This window comes from Dipodomys spectabilis, unplaced genomic scaffold (genome assembly GCF_019054845.1).
Source record: "Dipodomys spectabilis isolate Male_0828 unplaced genomic scaffold, ASM1905484v1 ptg000394l, whole genome shotgun sequence".
NCBI lineage: Eukaryota > Metazoa > Chordata > Mammalia > Rodentia > Heteromyidae > Dipodomys > Dipodomys spectabilis.
The window spans coordinates 505,036-523,910 of NW_024871071.1; the positions used below are offsets into that span (position 1 = coordinate 505,036).

Below are 18,875 nucleotides of genomic sequence, written 5' to 3' on the forward strand. Positions count from 1 at the left end.
ATCTACCATAGCTAAGATATGGAACGAACCCAGATGCCCCTCAGTAGATGAATGAATCAAGAAAATGTGGTATATATACACAATGGAATTCTGTGCCTCCATCAGAAAGAATGACATTGCCCTATTTATTAGGAAATGGAAAAACTTGGAAAAAATTATATTAAGTGAAGTAATCCAGGCCCAAAGAAACAGGTCCCATGGTTTCCCTTATTTGCAATAACTAGTATACTTCTGAGACAAGCAGAAAAGGTCAGATAAGATGATGTTAGGCAAAATGAACTCCAAGATAAGGACACAAGTGGTTTTTTCTTTCTTGCTATTGCTTCTAACATATTTTTTTTTTTTTTTTTGCTTATGTGGTGCTGGGGAATCGAACCCAGGGCCTCATGCATGCAAGGCAAGCGCTCTACCACTGAGCCACCCTCCCAGCTCTAACATATTTTAAGGTGATTGTTTTTTGCTTTGTATGTCCCTCACCCATGGCATAATCCCTGTTTTCACTGTATTTGATGTTGGTATAATTTGGGGAGGGGAAGGGAAAAAACAAATTGTTTAAATAGGGATACAGGTGGACCCATTGCAACAATGAGATGTACAAGATGCTATGTCGAAAAATGAACTTTACAACTTTGGCGGAAGGGCGCGTGGAGGGGGGGGACATGGGGAGGAATGTAGTTAATTATGAGCCACTGGCGCCTGGCTAATGTCATCTTATATACAGTACTTTCCTGAGCAATAAAATTTTGTACATTTCCAATCGTGAACTGTGTGGTCTCATTGCCCGTCGATTCTCGGACTCCATAGAAGAATGAACTGAGAACTAAAGCTAAACTTTTCTTTAAAAATAGCAGACCTCATCTCTATTACTTTTCCCTCTTTTAGATGTGAAACTGAATTCTCCTTGAATGGGCAAGGAGACAAGAAAATGTATAGCATGACTGATGAAAGGAAATTGTCCCTGTGTTTTGGGGTAATAACAGACCTACCCTAGATCCTTTCTCACTTTGTTTTTATTAATGATGACACTCATCCTCAACCCCTTGTATCCATGATTTTGGGTAGAAGACTCACACTCAATACCTTGTCTCAGTGCCTGAACTTAACAAATGATTAGGGGTTCTTAGGGTGCCTAATGATTCAAGTAGGATTTTCCCCAGCTGAGAGGCATAAATATGCCAGGTATAGGATCACCATTCTGAGGTTTTTCTGTTCTCATCTCCTGCAAGTCAAGTGGGAAGTCCTCTTTGTTTTCCTATTTTTTCTAACTTCTATTTGCTAAATAGATGCTTGTAAACTTAAGCAAGAAAAAAATGTTGCCATAAAATTAGAATACAAAAAGGGTCCATTTTTCTAACTTTTATTTATTTGTTAATTAAATCCTTGCTAAACTTTAAAAAATGACCTCCTAGCCATAAAATTAGAATACAAAAAGGTAATAAATTACTACCTTCAGCCACCAGCTATAATTGCTTATCCAAGCACTATATTATGGGTTAGCATGTAGATCACAAGTCTTACAGAGACACTGAATGTTATGTTTTATTGAAGAATATGAGAATCTGTAGTAAGAATCAAAATCAGAAATAAAACATAGAAATCAATACACTGAAGGAAATCTGATATGCAGTGTGTATACAACTGCAGAGAAAAGAAAGAGAAATTAATTTGCTGAGCAGAGAGGCCAAGCTATGGATTATGGTGAAAGGTGAAAAGCATAAACTGACACCTAAGGACTTGTCCCTTCTAGCATCCATTTATGGTTCTGAGTACAATACTTAAGCCTTAATTTTAAGTGACTTCCATTTGCATAATAAGAAGAAAAACTGTGTTACAAATTAACACAGAAACAAGTTTCAACCCTATGCTTGATTTTTTATTCATATTCAAATTCCACACACTTCATCAACAACAACAACAAAACACTTTCAGAAATCAAAATATTACCTGGAATGTAGCTCTGTGCTGCCATTATTATATTTGCTTCCTCTTTCCCAGACACCAAAGTCAGGCACACGGTAAACTCTTTCTACACAAAATACAAGGTTTTGAATAAAAGAGACCTGAAAGAAAAGAATCAAAACATAAGGATATTAAATACCATTTGAAATTCAAATGCCTAATTGCCTCTCAACATATTTTTAACATGTTGAAATTGTGATTATATTGAATTTTGGGATGTAAAGCTTACTTGCAGAGTGGGTGACTTGATTGCTTGATTTGGACTCTACTACTTGAAGATATATCTCCACACTGGCTTTTGATTGATTATTCTGAAGAGGGAATCACAGACTTCTGCCTGGATTGGCTTTGAACTGAGATTCCCAGATTTCAGTCTCCTGAGTAACTAGGCATATAGGTATGAGCCACCTGCACTTAAAAGCACCACCTGCGTTTCCTAAAGTGGGCTACAGGTGTGGTCTGCAGGGTATTTTGTTATTGGGGTTCGAGGTTTTGTTTGCTTTGTTTTGTCATTTATTTACTTATGGAAGGGGCCTTAAACACTTGCTAGGCAAGTGTTTTACCACAAAGATTTCTTTCCAGCCCTTATTTTTTTTCTTTTCTCTCTCTTTTGCTTTCTATCTTTAAATAGTTGTACAAAGCAGCTGCCATTTAAGAAAGCAGTTTATGAATACAATATATTGTGATCAAGTCACCTCTTTCAACATTCTCACCTAACTCCACCATCACAACTCACCCCTTCCTTTACTCTTCTTAGTTTTGTAGGACACACATTGGATTCTTGGCAGTATTCTTCCTCTCTTCATTTGTCTACCATGTTCCCCTAGACTCCACCTTACCCATTTTGATCATCTGTTCTTTGGTGTGTTATTTTGCTTAACTCTGATTTTGGCTCTCTAGGCAATTATACTATTTAACATCTCCCTTGAAGCTACTATATTTTGTTAACAAATGTGTATATATTTGTATATCACCCAATGTATTTACTTGTAAGTTTATAAGCTAAATCTAGCCTCTACATCTAAGGGGAAACACACATCCTTTGTCTCTCTGGGCCTGACTTACTTAACAAAATTTTTTCCACGTCTTTCCATTTCTTTACAAATAGTACAATATCATTCTTTTTAATCAATGAGTAAAATTCCATGGTGTACATATAGAGTAATATCCCATGGTATACACACACACACACACACACACACACACACACACACACACACACACACACACACACACACACACACACACAATATTTTCCTGATCCATTCTTTCGGAGACAAGGTCTTACTATACCAATTAGATTAGCCTTGTATTTTTCACATAGCTATTACCACTGACCTTGAATTTGAGATCCCTGCTGTTCCAGCCTTGTAAATGCTAGAATTATAAATGTGTACTACCACATATGGCATCCTACAGGGTTTGAGAATTGGTCTTCATATTGGTTCAACTGCTTATATCAAAAGCAACTGTCAGTGTAAAACCTGACTATTACGGCTGGAGTGGTACAGGGCAGCTTGCCTAGTATGTACTGGAAAAACAAATGAACAAACAAACAAACAGCAAAACCTACCAAAAACCAAAAACAAAAAAACAAAAAACCCACAAATGAATTGGTATCAGTTCTATAGTCTTAATAATTATTTAGATTTTATAACACACTCAGGAGATATATCATAGTGTATCAATTCATCAAGCTTAAAAGCTTTGCAACAATCCCACTTCCTTTTCTGTTCATAAGTTGCTCACGTTCATATACTTGCCATTCTTTTCCACTCCCTCTATTTTCTCATCGCTGCTTTCACTGTTTAGGAGTATGTCAGGACCTAGACTAGGCCTAGGTAAGAGGGAATTGGCTAGATTGTGTAAATAGAATACAGGCTGGAAAGGCTTATCTGGACTCAAAAGTCCTATGGAGAAAACTAAGTATCATTTACTAGTTTGTGAAATGTCTCCAGTTCCAATGCAAACTCCCTTAGGGCAAGGACCCTGAAACAAGCAGATACTCAAAGAGTGTGGCTTTCACTCTTGTCATCCCCAAATAAAGAAAGTACTCTGTTCACAGGATCACCTCTTCCTAAATCTTTAGATGAGATGTTCTTCAATCAAGGAACCATTAAGGAAGAGCAATTAAATATTTAACCTACCTTTGTTCTATTTGGATACTATCTCTTTTTTTTTTTTACACCCTACAATTAGTCCCTCAGCCAAGGCCTAATATTTTTCACATCACTTTTTGGACAAAATAGTTTTATGAATCTTGAAAAGTACACAAGTGATATGCAAATCCTCCACACTGCCCATCCTGTCCACACATGACTCCTTTAGTCCATCACCTACTCACAGATGCCCTGGATTCCAATTTGAAGACTTGATGGCCTTAGTCTTGACCATTTCCAGTGGAAATATGCCCTCAATCCCATTTTAAAAGAAGGAAAGTTCTATTAATTCTTAATGTTCTTAAAGCTAAGACCACAGTTACAAATTTCAGGTTTCACGTATTTTATTTCTCCCTTAACTCTGATTACTATACACACCCACAATTATTTAATTGCCACTATAAAATCGCATAAACTCTGAAAAAAGTTTTTCTTAACTCATTCATCAGCAAATTCAGAAATTGATATTGTATGACTGAGGAGCAGTCTCATTAACTTTTTCGCTGCCTGGTCTCAAACTTCAATTCTCCTAATCTCACTTTCTGAGCAGCTAGGATTATATGCTGAATATCTTAAGGGTATCTTTAAAATATTAATTCAATTATTTGTATTTTCAAAAATGAGTTAAATGCAAACAAAACAACTACATTTTAGAGTACAGGAGGTATTTGGATATAGGAAGTTTGAGTAATATCAGGCTACAAAATCCAAGTGGCTTTTAAAATGAAAGATATAATGAAATAAGATAAATCATGACAAATCAGAGACAAGATAAACATTTGAGGTAATAGATACATTTATTAGCAACCCTGATATAAATATTACACATTGGACATAGTATCAAACTATGTTAGTATACCTGCAAAATATACACATTATATGTCAACTATAATTCAAAAATTTCACACAAAAAACTTTTTAAATAAGAAATTGGAGCTATTAATGGAGGAATTAGATAAGAGAACTGACATTACAAATAACCCAATTAAGTTCCTTAAAAGTAAACAGAAGTTCAGTGAAATAAAAACCAGACCAAAACCAAATGCCAAGTTTAAATGAAGTTTTTATAATGTATATTAAGTTGGTGAGACATTGATATACTATATAACTGATTTCTACTTAGTATTTCTTCTTGACTACTTTCATTTTAGGCTGTCTTTCTTTATAGCTACAAAGTACAAATTTTAAAATAGGATTTTCCTTCATGCTCAGGCTCTTGTGATTCCTTATGATCTTTAGCGTGATTTTTTTGATTTTTCCCCCTCAGTCAAGAGGTTGCTTAGGAAGGAAACATCTGTGTTCAGCCTCTGTTGGCTTAAACCCATCCAGGTGCCTGAAGTGGTCATCTAAACTACCATTTCAGACCAAAAAATAAAAGTCCATAACAAAAAATTATCCAGAAAATACTGCTAATTTAAGAGAGAAAATATAAACACAAATATAATATTCATTAAAACCACGGAACCATCAGAAATTACAAAGCATTTCTATAAAAACACTTGAAAGTTTGATTTTATTTTAAAAAATCAAAGGTATTCACTGCCTTTTGTAAAGTAAGAACAATCTTAAGGTAATGTCTGGATTCTAAGAATTTCTTAATATATATATAATACTGCAATGAACATGGTTGTGCCTGATAGCTTTAGTGTGGCTTTGTTTGTAGTCTATTGGATAAAATGCCCAGAAGTGGATCTGGTGGGTCATACAGAAGCTCTGCTTAATCTTTTAAGAAACTCCATACTGCTTTCCACAGTGGTTGAACATGTTTACATTCCCACCAACAGCATTTGTTATTGTTAGTTTTCTTGATAATGACCACTCTAACTGGGGTAAGTGGAATCTCAATGCACCAAAATCAATTCAAAATGCCAACACCTAAATGTAAGGTCAGATAACGTGAAAATATTACAGAAAGAGATAGGGGAAACACTAGGGCTCCTGTGCATGAGTTAAAACTTCCTCAGTAAAGATCCAGAATCACAACAAATCAAAGAAAGACTAGATAAATGAGATTACATCAATCTGAAAAGTTTCTGCATGGCAAAGGACATAAGCGAACAAAATAAATAGAAAACCCACAGAATGGGAGAAGATTTTCACCAGCTATGCATTAGACAAAGACCTCATATTTAAAATATACTTAGAGCTAAAAAAATTAAACTCCCCAAAAGTAAATCCTCAAAGAAACAACAACCCAATTAATAAATGGCCTAAAGAGTTAAAGAGAAACTTCTCTGAAGAAATAAGAATGGCCAATAGACAGAAGAAGAAATGTTAAACACACTATTAAAAGCTGGGTATGAATATTCATAGAAAACTTTTTATAATAACTTTAACAATAATTCATTTTCAAAAAATACTGATGATTAGAAAATACTTTTAACTATATTGTAATAAAAACACAAACTGAGATTATGGCTAACGCAGGAAGAATCCAGACTTAAGTAATACATCCCAAGAGAAAAATAAAAATTAAGGACATAGGTTTCTATATAAAATATCTGTAGAGGATAGAAATACAATGATATGAACAGTAATGAATGAAGCACAAAAAAATACAGTGGAAAAGTTGGATCAAGCTGAAAACTTTTGTTTAATAAACTGGAAAGGTATAAGCAAGACTGGATACAAAACAACAAAGATGCAGACACTCTAAACCCAGCCTACAAAGAAGTGAATTGTAAAGAGGGGTCTGAAAGCACTGAGCCCCACACCTCTAGGAATTGCATATGGTTTACTGATCATCAGCACTAAGGACTGAGTCCAGATTCACTGTATCTGCTGAAAGGCCAGCTTGACAAATGCTACAAAAACACTGTGCATTTAATAATTATTCAGTTCTTCCCAAAATAACGAAGACTTCATAATGTTAGAGAGAGGTATCTTTTCTAACCACTATGCTTCTCAATGTTTGAAACATTGTAGAAACTCAGCAAATATTTACAAAATAACGCTAAATTCATGAAAGGATACAGAAGTGAATGAAGATATCCACATATAAATCTATAGAACTTGAGTCTCCTTGGCTACCCTCACATCTTTTTTTTGGCTAGTTGTGGGCCTGAACTCTGGGCCTGGACACTGTCCCTCAGCTCTTCAGCTCAAGATTAGTACTCTACCACTTGAGCCACAGTGCCACTTCTGGCTTTTTCTGTTTATGTAGTGCTGAGGAATTGAACCCAGGGCTTCATGAATGCAAGGCAAGAACTCTACCACTGAGCCATCTTCCCAGTCCCTAACCTTACATCTTGAACATGATATCCTTATATGACCTATTTTACCTATTTAAGTAAAATAAATATCTAACATCGACTGATAATACAGAGAATACAATCAAGTCAGACTGTAACATTTTTATAAGTTCTCTTTTAGTTATTTATTTTTTTTGTCAGTTGTGGGAATGAACTCTGGGCCTGGGTGCTGTCCCTCAGCCTTTCAGCTACCACCCTACCACTTGAGCCACAGTGTCACTTCCGGGTTTTTTATGCTTATGTGGTGCTGAGGAACTGAACCCAGGGCCTCCTGCATGCGCAGCAAGCACTCTAACACTGAGCCAACTTCCCAACGCCCAGATTATTATTTAAAACATAGTAACCTGTTTGTGCCCAATAACCATTTCATACCAAAAAATAAAAGTCCATAACAAAAAATTATCCAGAAAATACTGCTAATTTAAGAGAGAAAATATAAACACAAATCAAAAGTAAGTAAAGTGGGCTAGCACCCAATCATACCTAATTCTTTGTCTTTAAGCTATGTTATAGTCTACTCTTGACCCTAAGTAGAACTGAGTCGTGAAATAAACATTTTAAAGTGATAGTGTATGACCTTTGGGGCTAGATCATTAAAAAAAGATGTATTCCCATCGAATTCTTCTTCTGGATCACTTGTTCTAGAAGAGCCATCTGTCATGTTATAAGGATACTAGCCTTCTGCTAATATCCACAGAACAGCTTAGCAAATGGCCTCCCAATGAACTAGCTTTGAAGTAAGTTATCCAATTTAAATACAACTTTCAGATGATTATAGATATGGAGTTGATATGGAATGCTACTTTATAAGAGACCCCAGGCCAGCACCACCCAACTTATCTGCTTTCAAACTCTTTACCTACACACTTCGAGATAATAAACTTTTATTCCTTTAATCCATAAATTTCTTTTTCTTTTTCTTTTTTTTTTTTTTGTCAGTCGTGGGGCTTGAACTCTGGGCTTGGGCGCTGTCCCTCAGCTCTTCAGCTCAAGGCAAGCACTCTATCACTTGAGCCACAGTTCCACTTCCGTTTTTTTTTTCCTAGTAGTTTATTGGAGATAAGAGTCTCACGGAGTTTCCTGCCCGGGCTGGCTTTGAACCTCGGTCCTCAGATCATAGCCTCCTGAGTAGCTAGGATTACAGGCGTGCACCCGTCTAATCCATAAATTTCTAAGATACTTTGGCACATAGCAAGAGATAGGCTAGTACAATAAAGAAGAAATTTCAAGTGTCATCCAATCTGAAAGACAGTATACTTGAAAAGAGCTACTATGTTAGCTGGCAGAAAACATCCCTGCAAAATAAAATGAAAATAGTACATGGACACAAGTAGTAAATGTAACTTCCTCAAGTCTCATTTGAACAAACAGTTGTTATTTCATATACCCATGTTTATACCACTGTTCACCATTATTTGCAGTCAACCATATAAAGTTGGATAACATTCTGATTATTACAAAGTTGTTTTTCTGGTTTTTGTGGAACCAGTGACATAATACTAAAAAGATTGTACCTACATGTAAGGATTGAGCAATTAGTTGTGGTAAAGAAAAACCATGAAGACCAGGAATTATAAAATTTGGTTTACTTGTTTATGCCAGAAGGTACTAAATTGCCAATATTTCTAACCAGCTCACATTTCCATCAGTCAAGCCTTAAGATAGTATTTGATTCATGATATTTCAGTTGACAGATTATAACATTCTATGAATGGCTCACTTTAAGGCACCTTTAAATGTCCATTTAGTCTTGCCTAGATAATTAAAGGAAAATAAGATTAGTCTAATTTTCTCATCTAATAGCTGTAGCTTTGTGGAATATTTTTAAAGCCTTGCAACCAAAAATTTCTCAAGAAAGCAACAATATAGAATACAGAAGCAACAATCTAAGTGAATATGGAACTGGAACACGTCATCTGACAAAATCTGTCAATACTACAGGCTCAGGAGACTATCAAGTATTATCCCTATTTATTGCTTATTCCCTTTAAATTTCATATTTGCAAGAAAAATAACTAAGTCTTCTTTAGTTTATATGTTTGTTGGTTTTGTTTCTTTTTTTGACTAAGACAGAATCTTGTGATTCTCCTCCTCACTCTCTCAAGTGCTGGATTATAGAAATATGCCACTAGACTAAGTTACTCAGGTTGCTTTTACCATAAAAAGACATGACTCTGACTTGTGATTCATTATTAAGGGACATCAAAAATAGTCATATAATAGCATGATTCTAGGACAAAAACTATTGAGGTCCATATAGAAGTATCTCCAGTCCCATGTATAAGGATTTAACACAGAAATATACAGCTAACAGGTTTTAATACTTTAATTAAAACTAAAAACAATTACAAACTGTAGGCAGACAGTACCTTAATCTTGTAAATCTTTACTTTCAAACAGTTATTTATAATGTATTTGTGAGTTCAAACGAAGTCTAGAAGGTTTCTTCTAAGTAAAATAACTATAAACTTTTCCCATGTAATATGACTTCTCTATGAAAGAAAATTTTGCTGATTTGCAAAGCAAATAATCAGGGGTAGCTGATTATGAATCAAGTAAATCTCTCTTCACCCATTTCTAAACAATTCCTTTCTTATTCTTTTAGTCTGTTTTAGGAACGTTGTTTATGGAGCATGTCAAGAAACAAGATATGGAATGTTATAAAGCAGATAACCACTTTGTCCATGTCCAACATAAAGGATTTATCTCCATCAACAGATAGACTGACTCATATTTAGATATAAAGGAACACTTAGCAGGGGTTTCTTAACATAGTAAACAAATAATAGTGCCAGAGAAGAAATACAGAACTGCTTTGTTCACTGTCTTAAAAACAAATCTATGAATGAGTACAGCAAGACTTTTATGAATACCAATGAAAACCAGTACCTAGAAAACACAATACAGTGGTGTAGGAAATGATGAGAAATGTACTCATTACCTTGCTCATGTAACTGTAACCCCTCTGTACAGTATTTTCACAATACAAAACTTATTTAAAAAAAAAAAAACTGTGTGTGTGTGTGTGTGTGTGTGTGTGTGTATTGGGGGATGCTATACTAGAGCTTGAACTCAGCTTCATACTCTTGCTCAGATTTCTTACTCATTGTTGATGTATTACCAGTTGGGCCATGCCTCTAGTCTGATTTTTTCCTAGTTAACTGGAGATAAAGTCTTGCAGACTTTTCTGCCTGGGCTGGCTTCGAACTCTGATCCTCCAAGTCTCAGCCACCAGAGTAGCTAAAGATTATGTTTCAGCCACTCGCTTGATATAGCATTTATGAATAATTCCAGTTGACAAATAAAGATTTATATTAAATCAGATAGTAAAAAAGCAAAAAATATATTTATAATACCATAAAATAAAATGTCTAAACAAAAACGGTACCATTAAGGCAACATTATACTTTACCTCAAACAACATTAGTGTGAAACCATATATAATCAATGCTGTTGCCATTTATTACAAATGGTTATCACACTCTGTTCTATTGGAATCTGAAATATTTTTTTCAGTGTCTCCAAGCTTCTATGGGTGAAAAGAAAAAAAGGAGCTAAATGGGCAGGTTCTAAAAGTCTTCCTCTCCTCTTATAGTCACATTGCTTTCATTTGATTATATTTTAGGATGCAATCTTTTTTTTTTCTTTTTTTTGTCTGTCATGGGGCCTGAACTCTGGGCCCAGGCACTGTCCCTCAGTTCGTCAGCTCAAGGCAAGAGTTCTACCACTTGTGCCACAGCGCCATTTCTGGCTTTTTCTGTTTATGTGGTGCTGAAGAATCGAACCCAGGGCCTCATGCATGCAAGGCAAGCATGCTAACACTGAGCCACCTTCCAAGCCCTAGGATGCAATCTTAAGACTAGTTTGAACTAGAAAATTTCCAAACCCTTTTCCACTCAAAATGCTTCACTCTTTTAAATAGTCTAGCAATATATCATGAAAATAAATATAATAAAACAATATAATAAAAACTAAAAACAAGCTGGATGAAATAAAACAAGGAACTACTTGTTGACTCAAATAAATGAAGCCATAATTTGGTGTTGGTTTCTTATTTCATTTTCATTATTTACTTTTACTTATAAGCAAACATTACTTACATGACAAGACTACACTACTAAAAGGGCAGATCTAAAGGCAGCCATTTCAAAGCACTGTCAACATTCCCTATGATGATTTTGGTTCTTAGTATACAATACAATTGTTCTGCTCTGCATAAATCACAGGATAGAAATTTTAACAGGTGTGTATATCATACTTACTTGACAGAGAACTTTTCTGACACTACTATCTTGAATAATAAAAGCATTTTTACTCCCATTTGGCACATCTCAAAGTGTGTCAGCATGTGTGTGTTTGTTCAAGCATTAATGCCTATCAGAGAAAAACTTCTCAACTTTGGGATGCAATTGTTTACAACTTTCCTAATAAGGATAAGAATATGACAATCATCTTTTGGAAAAAACAAAAAACAATACTGAGGTCTTATACTTAAAAATAAATGCATGCTAAAAGTCTCTTTTTGCTTTTAAGTGAATTTTAAAAAGCAAAGATGTGAAAATAACTGAAAAAAACCTTAATTGCTATTTTACTTTCATTGTTACTAAGATATTTTGAAAGATAAAAGATTTCAGATTATTTGAAATAGTACCACTATGCAAGTTAAGTCTAACTACCTGTTATTGTGCTTGTTTTTAAAATGCATTGCACTGAAAACGCTTTTAATAAAATACTCAGAATCCAGTATCTGATCATGTAAATATATAAATCATCGTTTTCTCTTTATTAGTGTATATTAGTTGTTCAAATGGGTTCGTGGTGATATTTTCACATAAGCATAAAATGTACTTTAATTTAAAAAATAGCCCATTTTTATGAAACCAAAAGTAAGCTTTTCAAAAGAGAAAAATATCAGAAACTATGGAGAGGAAGTTTAGAAGAAGCAACTTTGAAAAAAAAGATCATACCTCATCGGTGTTATAGATAATCTGGAGTCCTGAGGAAATCATTTCCACAAGATAGAGAAGAAAGAGGGACACAGCGTTTATCTGAAAATAAACAGCAAGTAGATAAAAGAACCAACAAAAATGTATGCTATGAAATAAAAAAAGACAAAGCTCATAATCATTTACTCTAATAGTTTCATATAAAAATTATTTCCTTTTCTATTGTGAAATAAAAGAATTGTGGATTTCATTCATGACAAAATCCCAGTTTTGTATGTAAAATCCTCAAATTGATTCTGATATTAACACCTCATTAGGAAAATGGTTGCAAGTAGAACTACCAGAACTATTTCTAGGATATTATTTCTAAAAATTTACTTTCAAGTTCTGGGTTGTTGAATATACTTCTACTCTGGAATAGTTTGGCTCTGCAGCAGGCTATGCAATGTCACACTACTTGAAATTTGACAAACAACCTAATGCAATACTATAGATAATGTAAAGACAGTATCTATTTAAAAGTAGTCTTGTTTTCAGACAATACAGAATTTATGGAAATAAAGAAACCTATTAAATATGAACAAATAAGATAATCTATTACCTTATAAACCTGTTAAAATGCTTTATATAATCAAATAGTAAAAAATAATAATATGTACCTTATCAATAAAATATTTGCATAAAATTATCAATAGGATATGTAAGCTCACAAAAAATAGAAAAGATACATACTACAACAAGAACAAATCTTATGCAATATTTAATTTTCATTGTCAATCAGACTAGATAAAGGTGTACTTAGGATCCAGCTGGGTATGCCTGTGTAGGTGAATCTTACCGTAGAAGGGAGTAGCAGGTCAGTCAATGGACTGAGTGGTGGAGATCCACACACATGTGGATGGGCACTATCTAATTTGCTATGGTCAGAATTTTCCACACAAGTGGAAAAGCAAATTCTTGTTCTCTAATCTAGAGTTAGGACGTGCTTCTTTCTTTCCTGTCCTTAAACACTGAAACCCCCGATTCTACAGCTCTGAAGCTCGAGGACTCATATCATGTGTGGCCCCCTCTCTGGCAGTACTTAGTCTTCTTACCTTCAAAGGAGTTACCCCTTCAGGTTTATTAGGTTCATATGCTTTCTCAGACTGAACTATACTACTGGCATCCATGATTATCCAGTTTACAAATCAAATGGAGCTTCAATAATCACATAAGGCAATTCCAAAAATGAATTCATTCAAAATTGTCTGTCTGTCTGTCTGTCTGTCTGTCTATCTATCATCTATCTCCTGTTGACTCTCTGGAGAACTCTGAGTAATATATCTTCAATGAAAGAAGTCAGTCACAATATATCATTTAGTATATGTAGAGAAAAGGAAAATTCACAGAGACAGAACATAAAACAGTGGTTGTTTAAGGGTGAGGAGTTTTGGGAAAAACGGGAAGTGGTTGCTAATGAATATAGGAATACTTTTTAGGGGATGTTTCAAGATAAGACTGTTGTAATGGTTGTCCAATTCTGTGAATATACTAGAAAGTACTGATTGTACACTTTAAATAGGTACACTTTCTGGAATGCAAATTACATCTCAATAAAGCTATACTTAAATATAAAAAATACGTAAAATGTTTAACTTACATTAGAAAATTATAAACATAAATTTAAAACATGTAATTTTGCTGATATATAATTTTAATGTAGCACTTTACTATCTCTGAAGTCTTGATGGCTTGTGTTTCTCTTTAATTTCTTCTGCACTAACTGACTGACAGAAAGTTTGGGTGAAAACTTGTTGGTGCTATTCAGTCTTGGAAAAAGCAGCTCTTTTACCACAAGGATTTGCACTCAGGAACCAGAACTATCCTAGACACCTCCAGATTTGCTAGTATGTAGAGGCTAGTGGGTGTCAGGATCTTGTCAAGGTACATGGAGGCCATACAGGAAGACAGTATTCAAATTTTAGATCATTTAGATCAACATTAACTTTTCAGGAGCCTTCCTCAGAACATGGTAGAGAAGAATGTCACTCCACTGGGAGGCTCATCTTCTAACACTGACCTGTCAGAAACAATTTCAAATAATTTTAACCTCTAAACAGAAATTACAGGAGCACTTAAGAATAAGTAGAGAATAGCTCTATGCTCTGACTGGTGATAACTCTGTGTGAAAATGCCAATGACTGGAAGACATAAAAGATTTGTCAAGTAGGTTGTCTAACACTTATTTAATGTCTAATTACCAGCCAGGAATTAAGCTTAAAATGTTGGGAACAAAAGCAAAAGAACTGGAGCTAAGCACAATAGTCTGAAATCTTAGCCAGAAAGATCATTTGATTCCAGAGGTTTGGGAACAGCCTGGGTAACATAATTAAATAAAATAAGTTAATTAATTTAATTTAAAAGCAAAACCAAAACAAACAAAATAAAAATAAGTAAATTAGATATAAAGCAAAATGGAACAGAACAAAAAACCCAGAAATACACATTTTTACAACCAATGGATTTTTGACAAAGATGCATATACACCAAGAAATATCTCTTCAATAAATGACACTGAGGAAAAAAAATACATATGCAGAAAAAAGAAACTAGAGTCCTCTCTCTCATCACATGCAAAATCAACTGTCAAAATAGATCAAAGTTAAATGAAAGACATAAAATTATAGTTACTAAATATCAGGCTATTGGTTTGGCCAAGACTTTTTTGGATATGATACCAAAAAAGCACAGGAAATAAGAGCAAGAACTGACAAATATAGGGGAAAAAAAACAATCAACAGAGTGAAGAGACAACCTATAGAATAGGAGAATGAATCTGCAAAGCAATTTATTAAAACTTTCCATAAAATGGATTTCCTATTCAGTCTGTAAGGAATTTATTTCCAAAACACTGAAGAAATCTAACATATTAAATGTCAAATAAGCATGCAAAACAATGTTCACTAATCAACAAGAAATAGTAAATCAAAAATCAAATGTGATACCATAAAATCATAATTAGGAGGACAAAACTTACCAATACTTAGAAGAACGCCATTCGCTATGGGAATGTAAACTAGTACAGCCATAGTAGTATAGTATGCACGCACACACAGACACACAGACACACACACATATACACACACACACACAAACCTTACACATAATGCATTATTATTAGCTACCAAAAAAAATGAAATTCTACATTGCAAAATCATGGATGGATCTACAAAACATTCTATAAAATGAGAATGCCAGCACAGAAGGAGAAGTACTACACATTCACAAGATAAAAAGCTTGAGAATAAGATGGTAGTTACCAGAGTCTGGGAATGGAATAGCAGTGGCGGTATAGAGGGATAGTTAACCGATACAAGGGTGTATCTGAACAGGAGAAGTAATTTCAAATGTTCTATAACACACTAGCCTCATTATAGCAGATAAAAATAGCTAGTAAAAGATTTTGAGTATCTGCATCCCAAAGAAATCACAAGTGTCTGAGGTAATATCCCAGTATCTTATCTTATGATTGTATAAATGTATTCCATATAGGTAACAAGATGTTAATTGCAGCCCATGGGTTCATAGAATTACAGTATTAGTTAAAAATAAATGTAAACTTTAAAAATTACATGTATTAGTACACATTCAAATAAATAGAAAATAAGAGTGAAAAACAGCAATAAAAATCCTGTAATCCAGCTGGGCGCAGGTGGCTCATGCCTGTAATCCTAGCTACCCAGGAGGCTGAAATTTGAGGATCAAGGTTCAAAACTAGCCCGGGCAGGAAAGTCTGTGAGACTTTTATCTCCAATAAACCACCAGAAAACTGGAAGTGGCGCTGTGGCTCAAGCAGTAGAGCGCTCGCCTTGAGATGAAGAACTGAGGGACAGCGCCCAAGCCCAGAGTTCAAGCCCCATGACTGACCAAAAAAAAAAAAAAAATCCTGTAATCCAATTCTCCAAAAATGATTATTGCTCTATTTTGAAGTAAATCCTTCCAGGTTTTTTAATGGCTTTTGATAAAAAGACACACAAAGGTTTATTTTAAAGACAGAGGCAAAGTAATGTTGAATAATTTGCATTTTAAATTTAATAATTTAGTATGAAATTATGTAAGAAAACAAATGAACTGTAATCTTGTGAAAACTCTATTTTAGTAGTAAACATATTTGTCCATGCAAAGCATAAATATTGAATTATCTGATAGCTACCAGGTTAAAGTGGAGAAACTACACATTAATTTTAGCACTATTTCTCCAAGGAACTGCGTATACATACAATAGTTCCTATTGCATAAAAATGAGGTCATTGTACTTTGTATGTTGAGACAATATAATTAAGACATTTCAGATGTAAGGATTACAAAATGAAGACACTCTTAGTTAGAGTGTAAGAATTCAAGATACTTTATCCTGAAATAGTGAATTAAATGATGTGCAGGAAGAAAATGCAATATTTATATCCTAGAAATAAGGCCATAGGATGTCCAACTAAAATAATACATACAACATACGATGAAAGAAAAATAAAATGTAAAAATGAAACCATACTAGCATAGGTGTAAAACTTAATATAACAAAGTTTATAGAACTCAAAAGTTTCCATGTGGCATTTAAAAAGCATGACAGCTTTATCAAATAATAATTTAAAAATGATCAATGTACAATACAACTTCTGATTTGTTGTTACACTGCTATCAATTATCTTTTAATTCCTAGTTTCTAAGTACTGATAGTCTTTTAAATATATAAATAACAGCTTTTGTCATCAAAGGAGTAGAATGGAAGGCTGCTGTCTTTTTTTTTAAGACTGTTGTCTTTTAAATAAAAGTATTATATGATACATTCAGCTGTCCCAAGAATTCAGTCAAATTTAATATTCAATCACAGTAACTATTTAGACACGGTGGTAAGCACTTTACCTCCTTCCCTATTTCAAGGTTCATTTTACATTTCTATTTTAAAATAATTTATGAACCTACTTAAAAATTTTAATAGCCTTACATATTCCAAGATACCTCCTCTATAGAAGTAGAAAATTTGAAATCTTTTTGTACCTGAAGATGTCCATATTCCTCATAGGAGAGCAACTCATCTCCTGTATGCACATTGAAAATAGAGTGAAGACATGTGGTTGGGCGTGGATCCTGCTTAAACTGCTGGACCTAGAACAAAATATAAAAGTTAAATAATGCTAGTAATTCACATGGTCATCTCAGACTAAAGCTTGTGTTATTTCTCATGTAACTTTTACATGCAGAAAGATAAAGCATATGGCAAAATGTTGAACAAAACAGAAATGTTAACTTTTGTAAAGAAATTACATAGGCAAACTGATAATAACCAATTAATAGAGTTAAGATGACTACAACTCAGTGTAGTAGGGAACACTGAAATGTAGTAACAATAATTTTCGCAATGTTTTGCATTTTATTTTTAGAGTAAAATGTTGATTTTGTTAAGACACAATTTCAGTGATTGAACTCTACTGTACTGTTACTTGAAAATGTTTACGTAACACTCATGTAAGAAAGCACTTTGGGCCACACTGTAACAGATTAACTGTCCAAACCTCAGGTGTAATTTCTATCAATAAAAGATCACAAGTTTTAACCTATGGTCCTTTTAACACATTTTCAACTCTAGCTCATACACAAGCTAATTGTCAAGATACCAAAATTACAATTGAAGTTAAATAAAAATTTAAAAAATAAAATAAAAAATTCAGTTCCTCAGTTACTGGCCACTGTTCAAGTGTTCAACAACCACTATGGCTACTCTATTGCCTGACATCATGACACAAAACATTTCCATCATTATAGAAAGTTCCTCCTGAGTGTGGAACTGATCCACTGGACTGCTGCAGTTTTTCCTTCCCAAGAAGCCTGCACAGACAAATACACCCCTTTTTTCACAGCTGAAGTACCTTATCAATAAAACCAAAGTCATTAGGACTGAGAAGATGCAGCCGGCAGTTAGGGATGTACATTCCACATTATATGATGAATGACATCCAGTGTTGATTCAGAGAAAGTGTTACTTATCTCCAGATCATAAACTACTAGAAATAACCTGACACTGCATAATTAGAAAGCAATGTGATCACTCCAAAAAACTGCCAGATTTGAAATAAAAGGCATGTTCCTCATGTGAATAGGATCTAACAGGATAAGGCTTTGTCAGCTTAATAAAGTCACTGCTGCAGTTGACAAGGTGGTGCTTGTCATTTCTCTTCAAGATATGCAGCATCCCAGCAGGAGAGTTTATATTCAATCACTGTGTCAGAGGGAAAAAAATGACTGCTAAGTGATTAAAGAATTATATAACTAGGCTTTGAGTTTTAAAGCTGCTAAAAGACAATTTAGAATTTCAAGAAAAACTAAGATCCAAACTGAATAAGCTTTGAAGATTAATGGGGCCCAATGCATGTCAACCATAAACAAAAAGTACTGCTGAAAGCAGCCAAAAACAAGAACATTAATTAGTATATTATATGGTATCTGGCATATGGCAAGAAACGATAAAGAGAATGGTGATAGTAAAATTTTGTAAAGTAAATCTACAATTGTGCTTTTATTGC

The 18,875-nt window shown here is 34.1% G+C and overlaps 1 protein-coding gene across 4 annotated transcripts in view; it reads right to left on the reverse strand.

Annotated features, from left to right (window-relative positions):
* The window catches only part of Phkb (phosphorylase kinase regulatory subunit beta), a 197,549-nt gene that overhangs the window by 135,753 nt on the left and 42,921 nt on the right, over positions 1-18,875 (reverse strand). For all 4 annotated transcript variants that reach the window (XM_042667366.1, XM_042667367.1, XM_042667369.1 and 1 more), the window contains 3 exons: positions 17,353-17,460; positions 12,337-12,417; positions 1,945-2,060 (listed from right to left, as the gene is read on the reverse strand). In XM_042667366.1, coding sequence (XP_042523300.1) covers positions 1,945-2,060; positions 12,337-12,417; positions 17,353-17,460 — 305 coding nt within the window. The remainder of the gene's footprint in view (positions 1-1,944; positions 2,061-12,336; positions 12,418-17,352; positions 17,461-18,875) is intronic.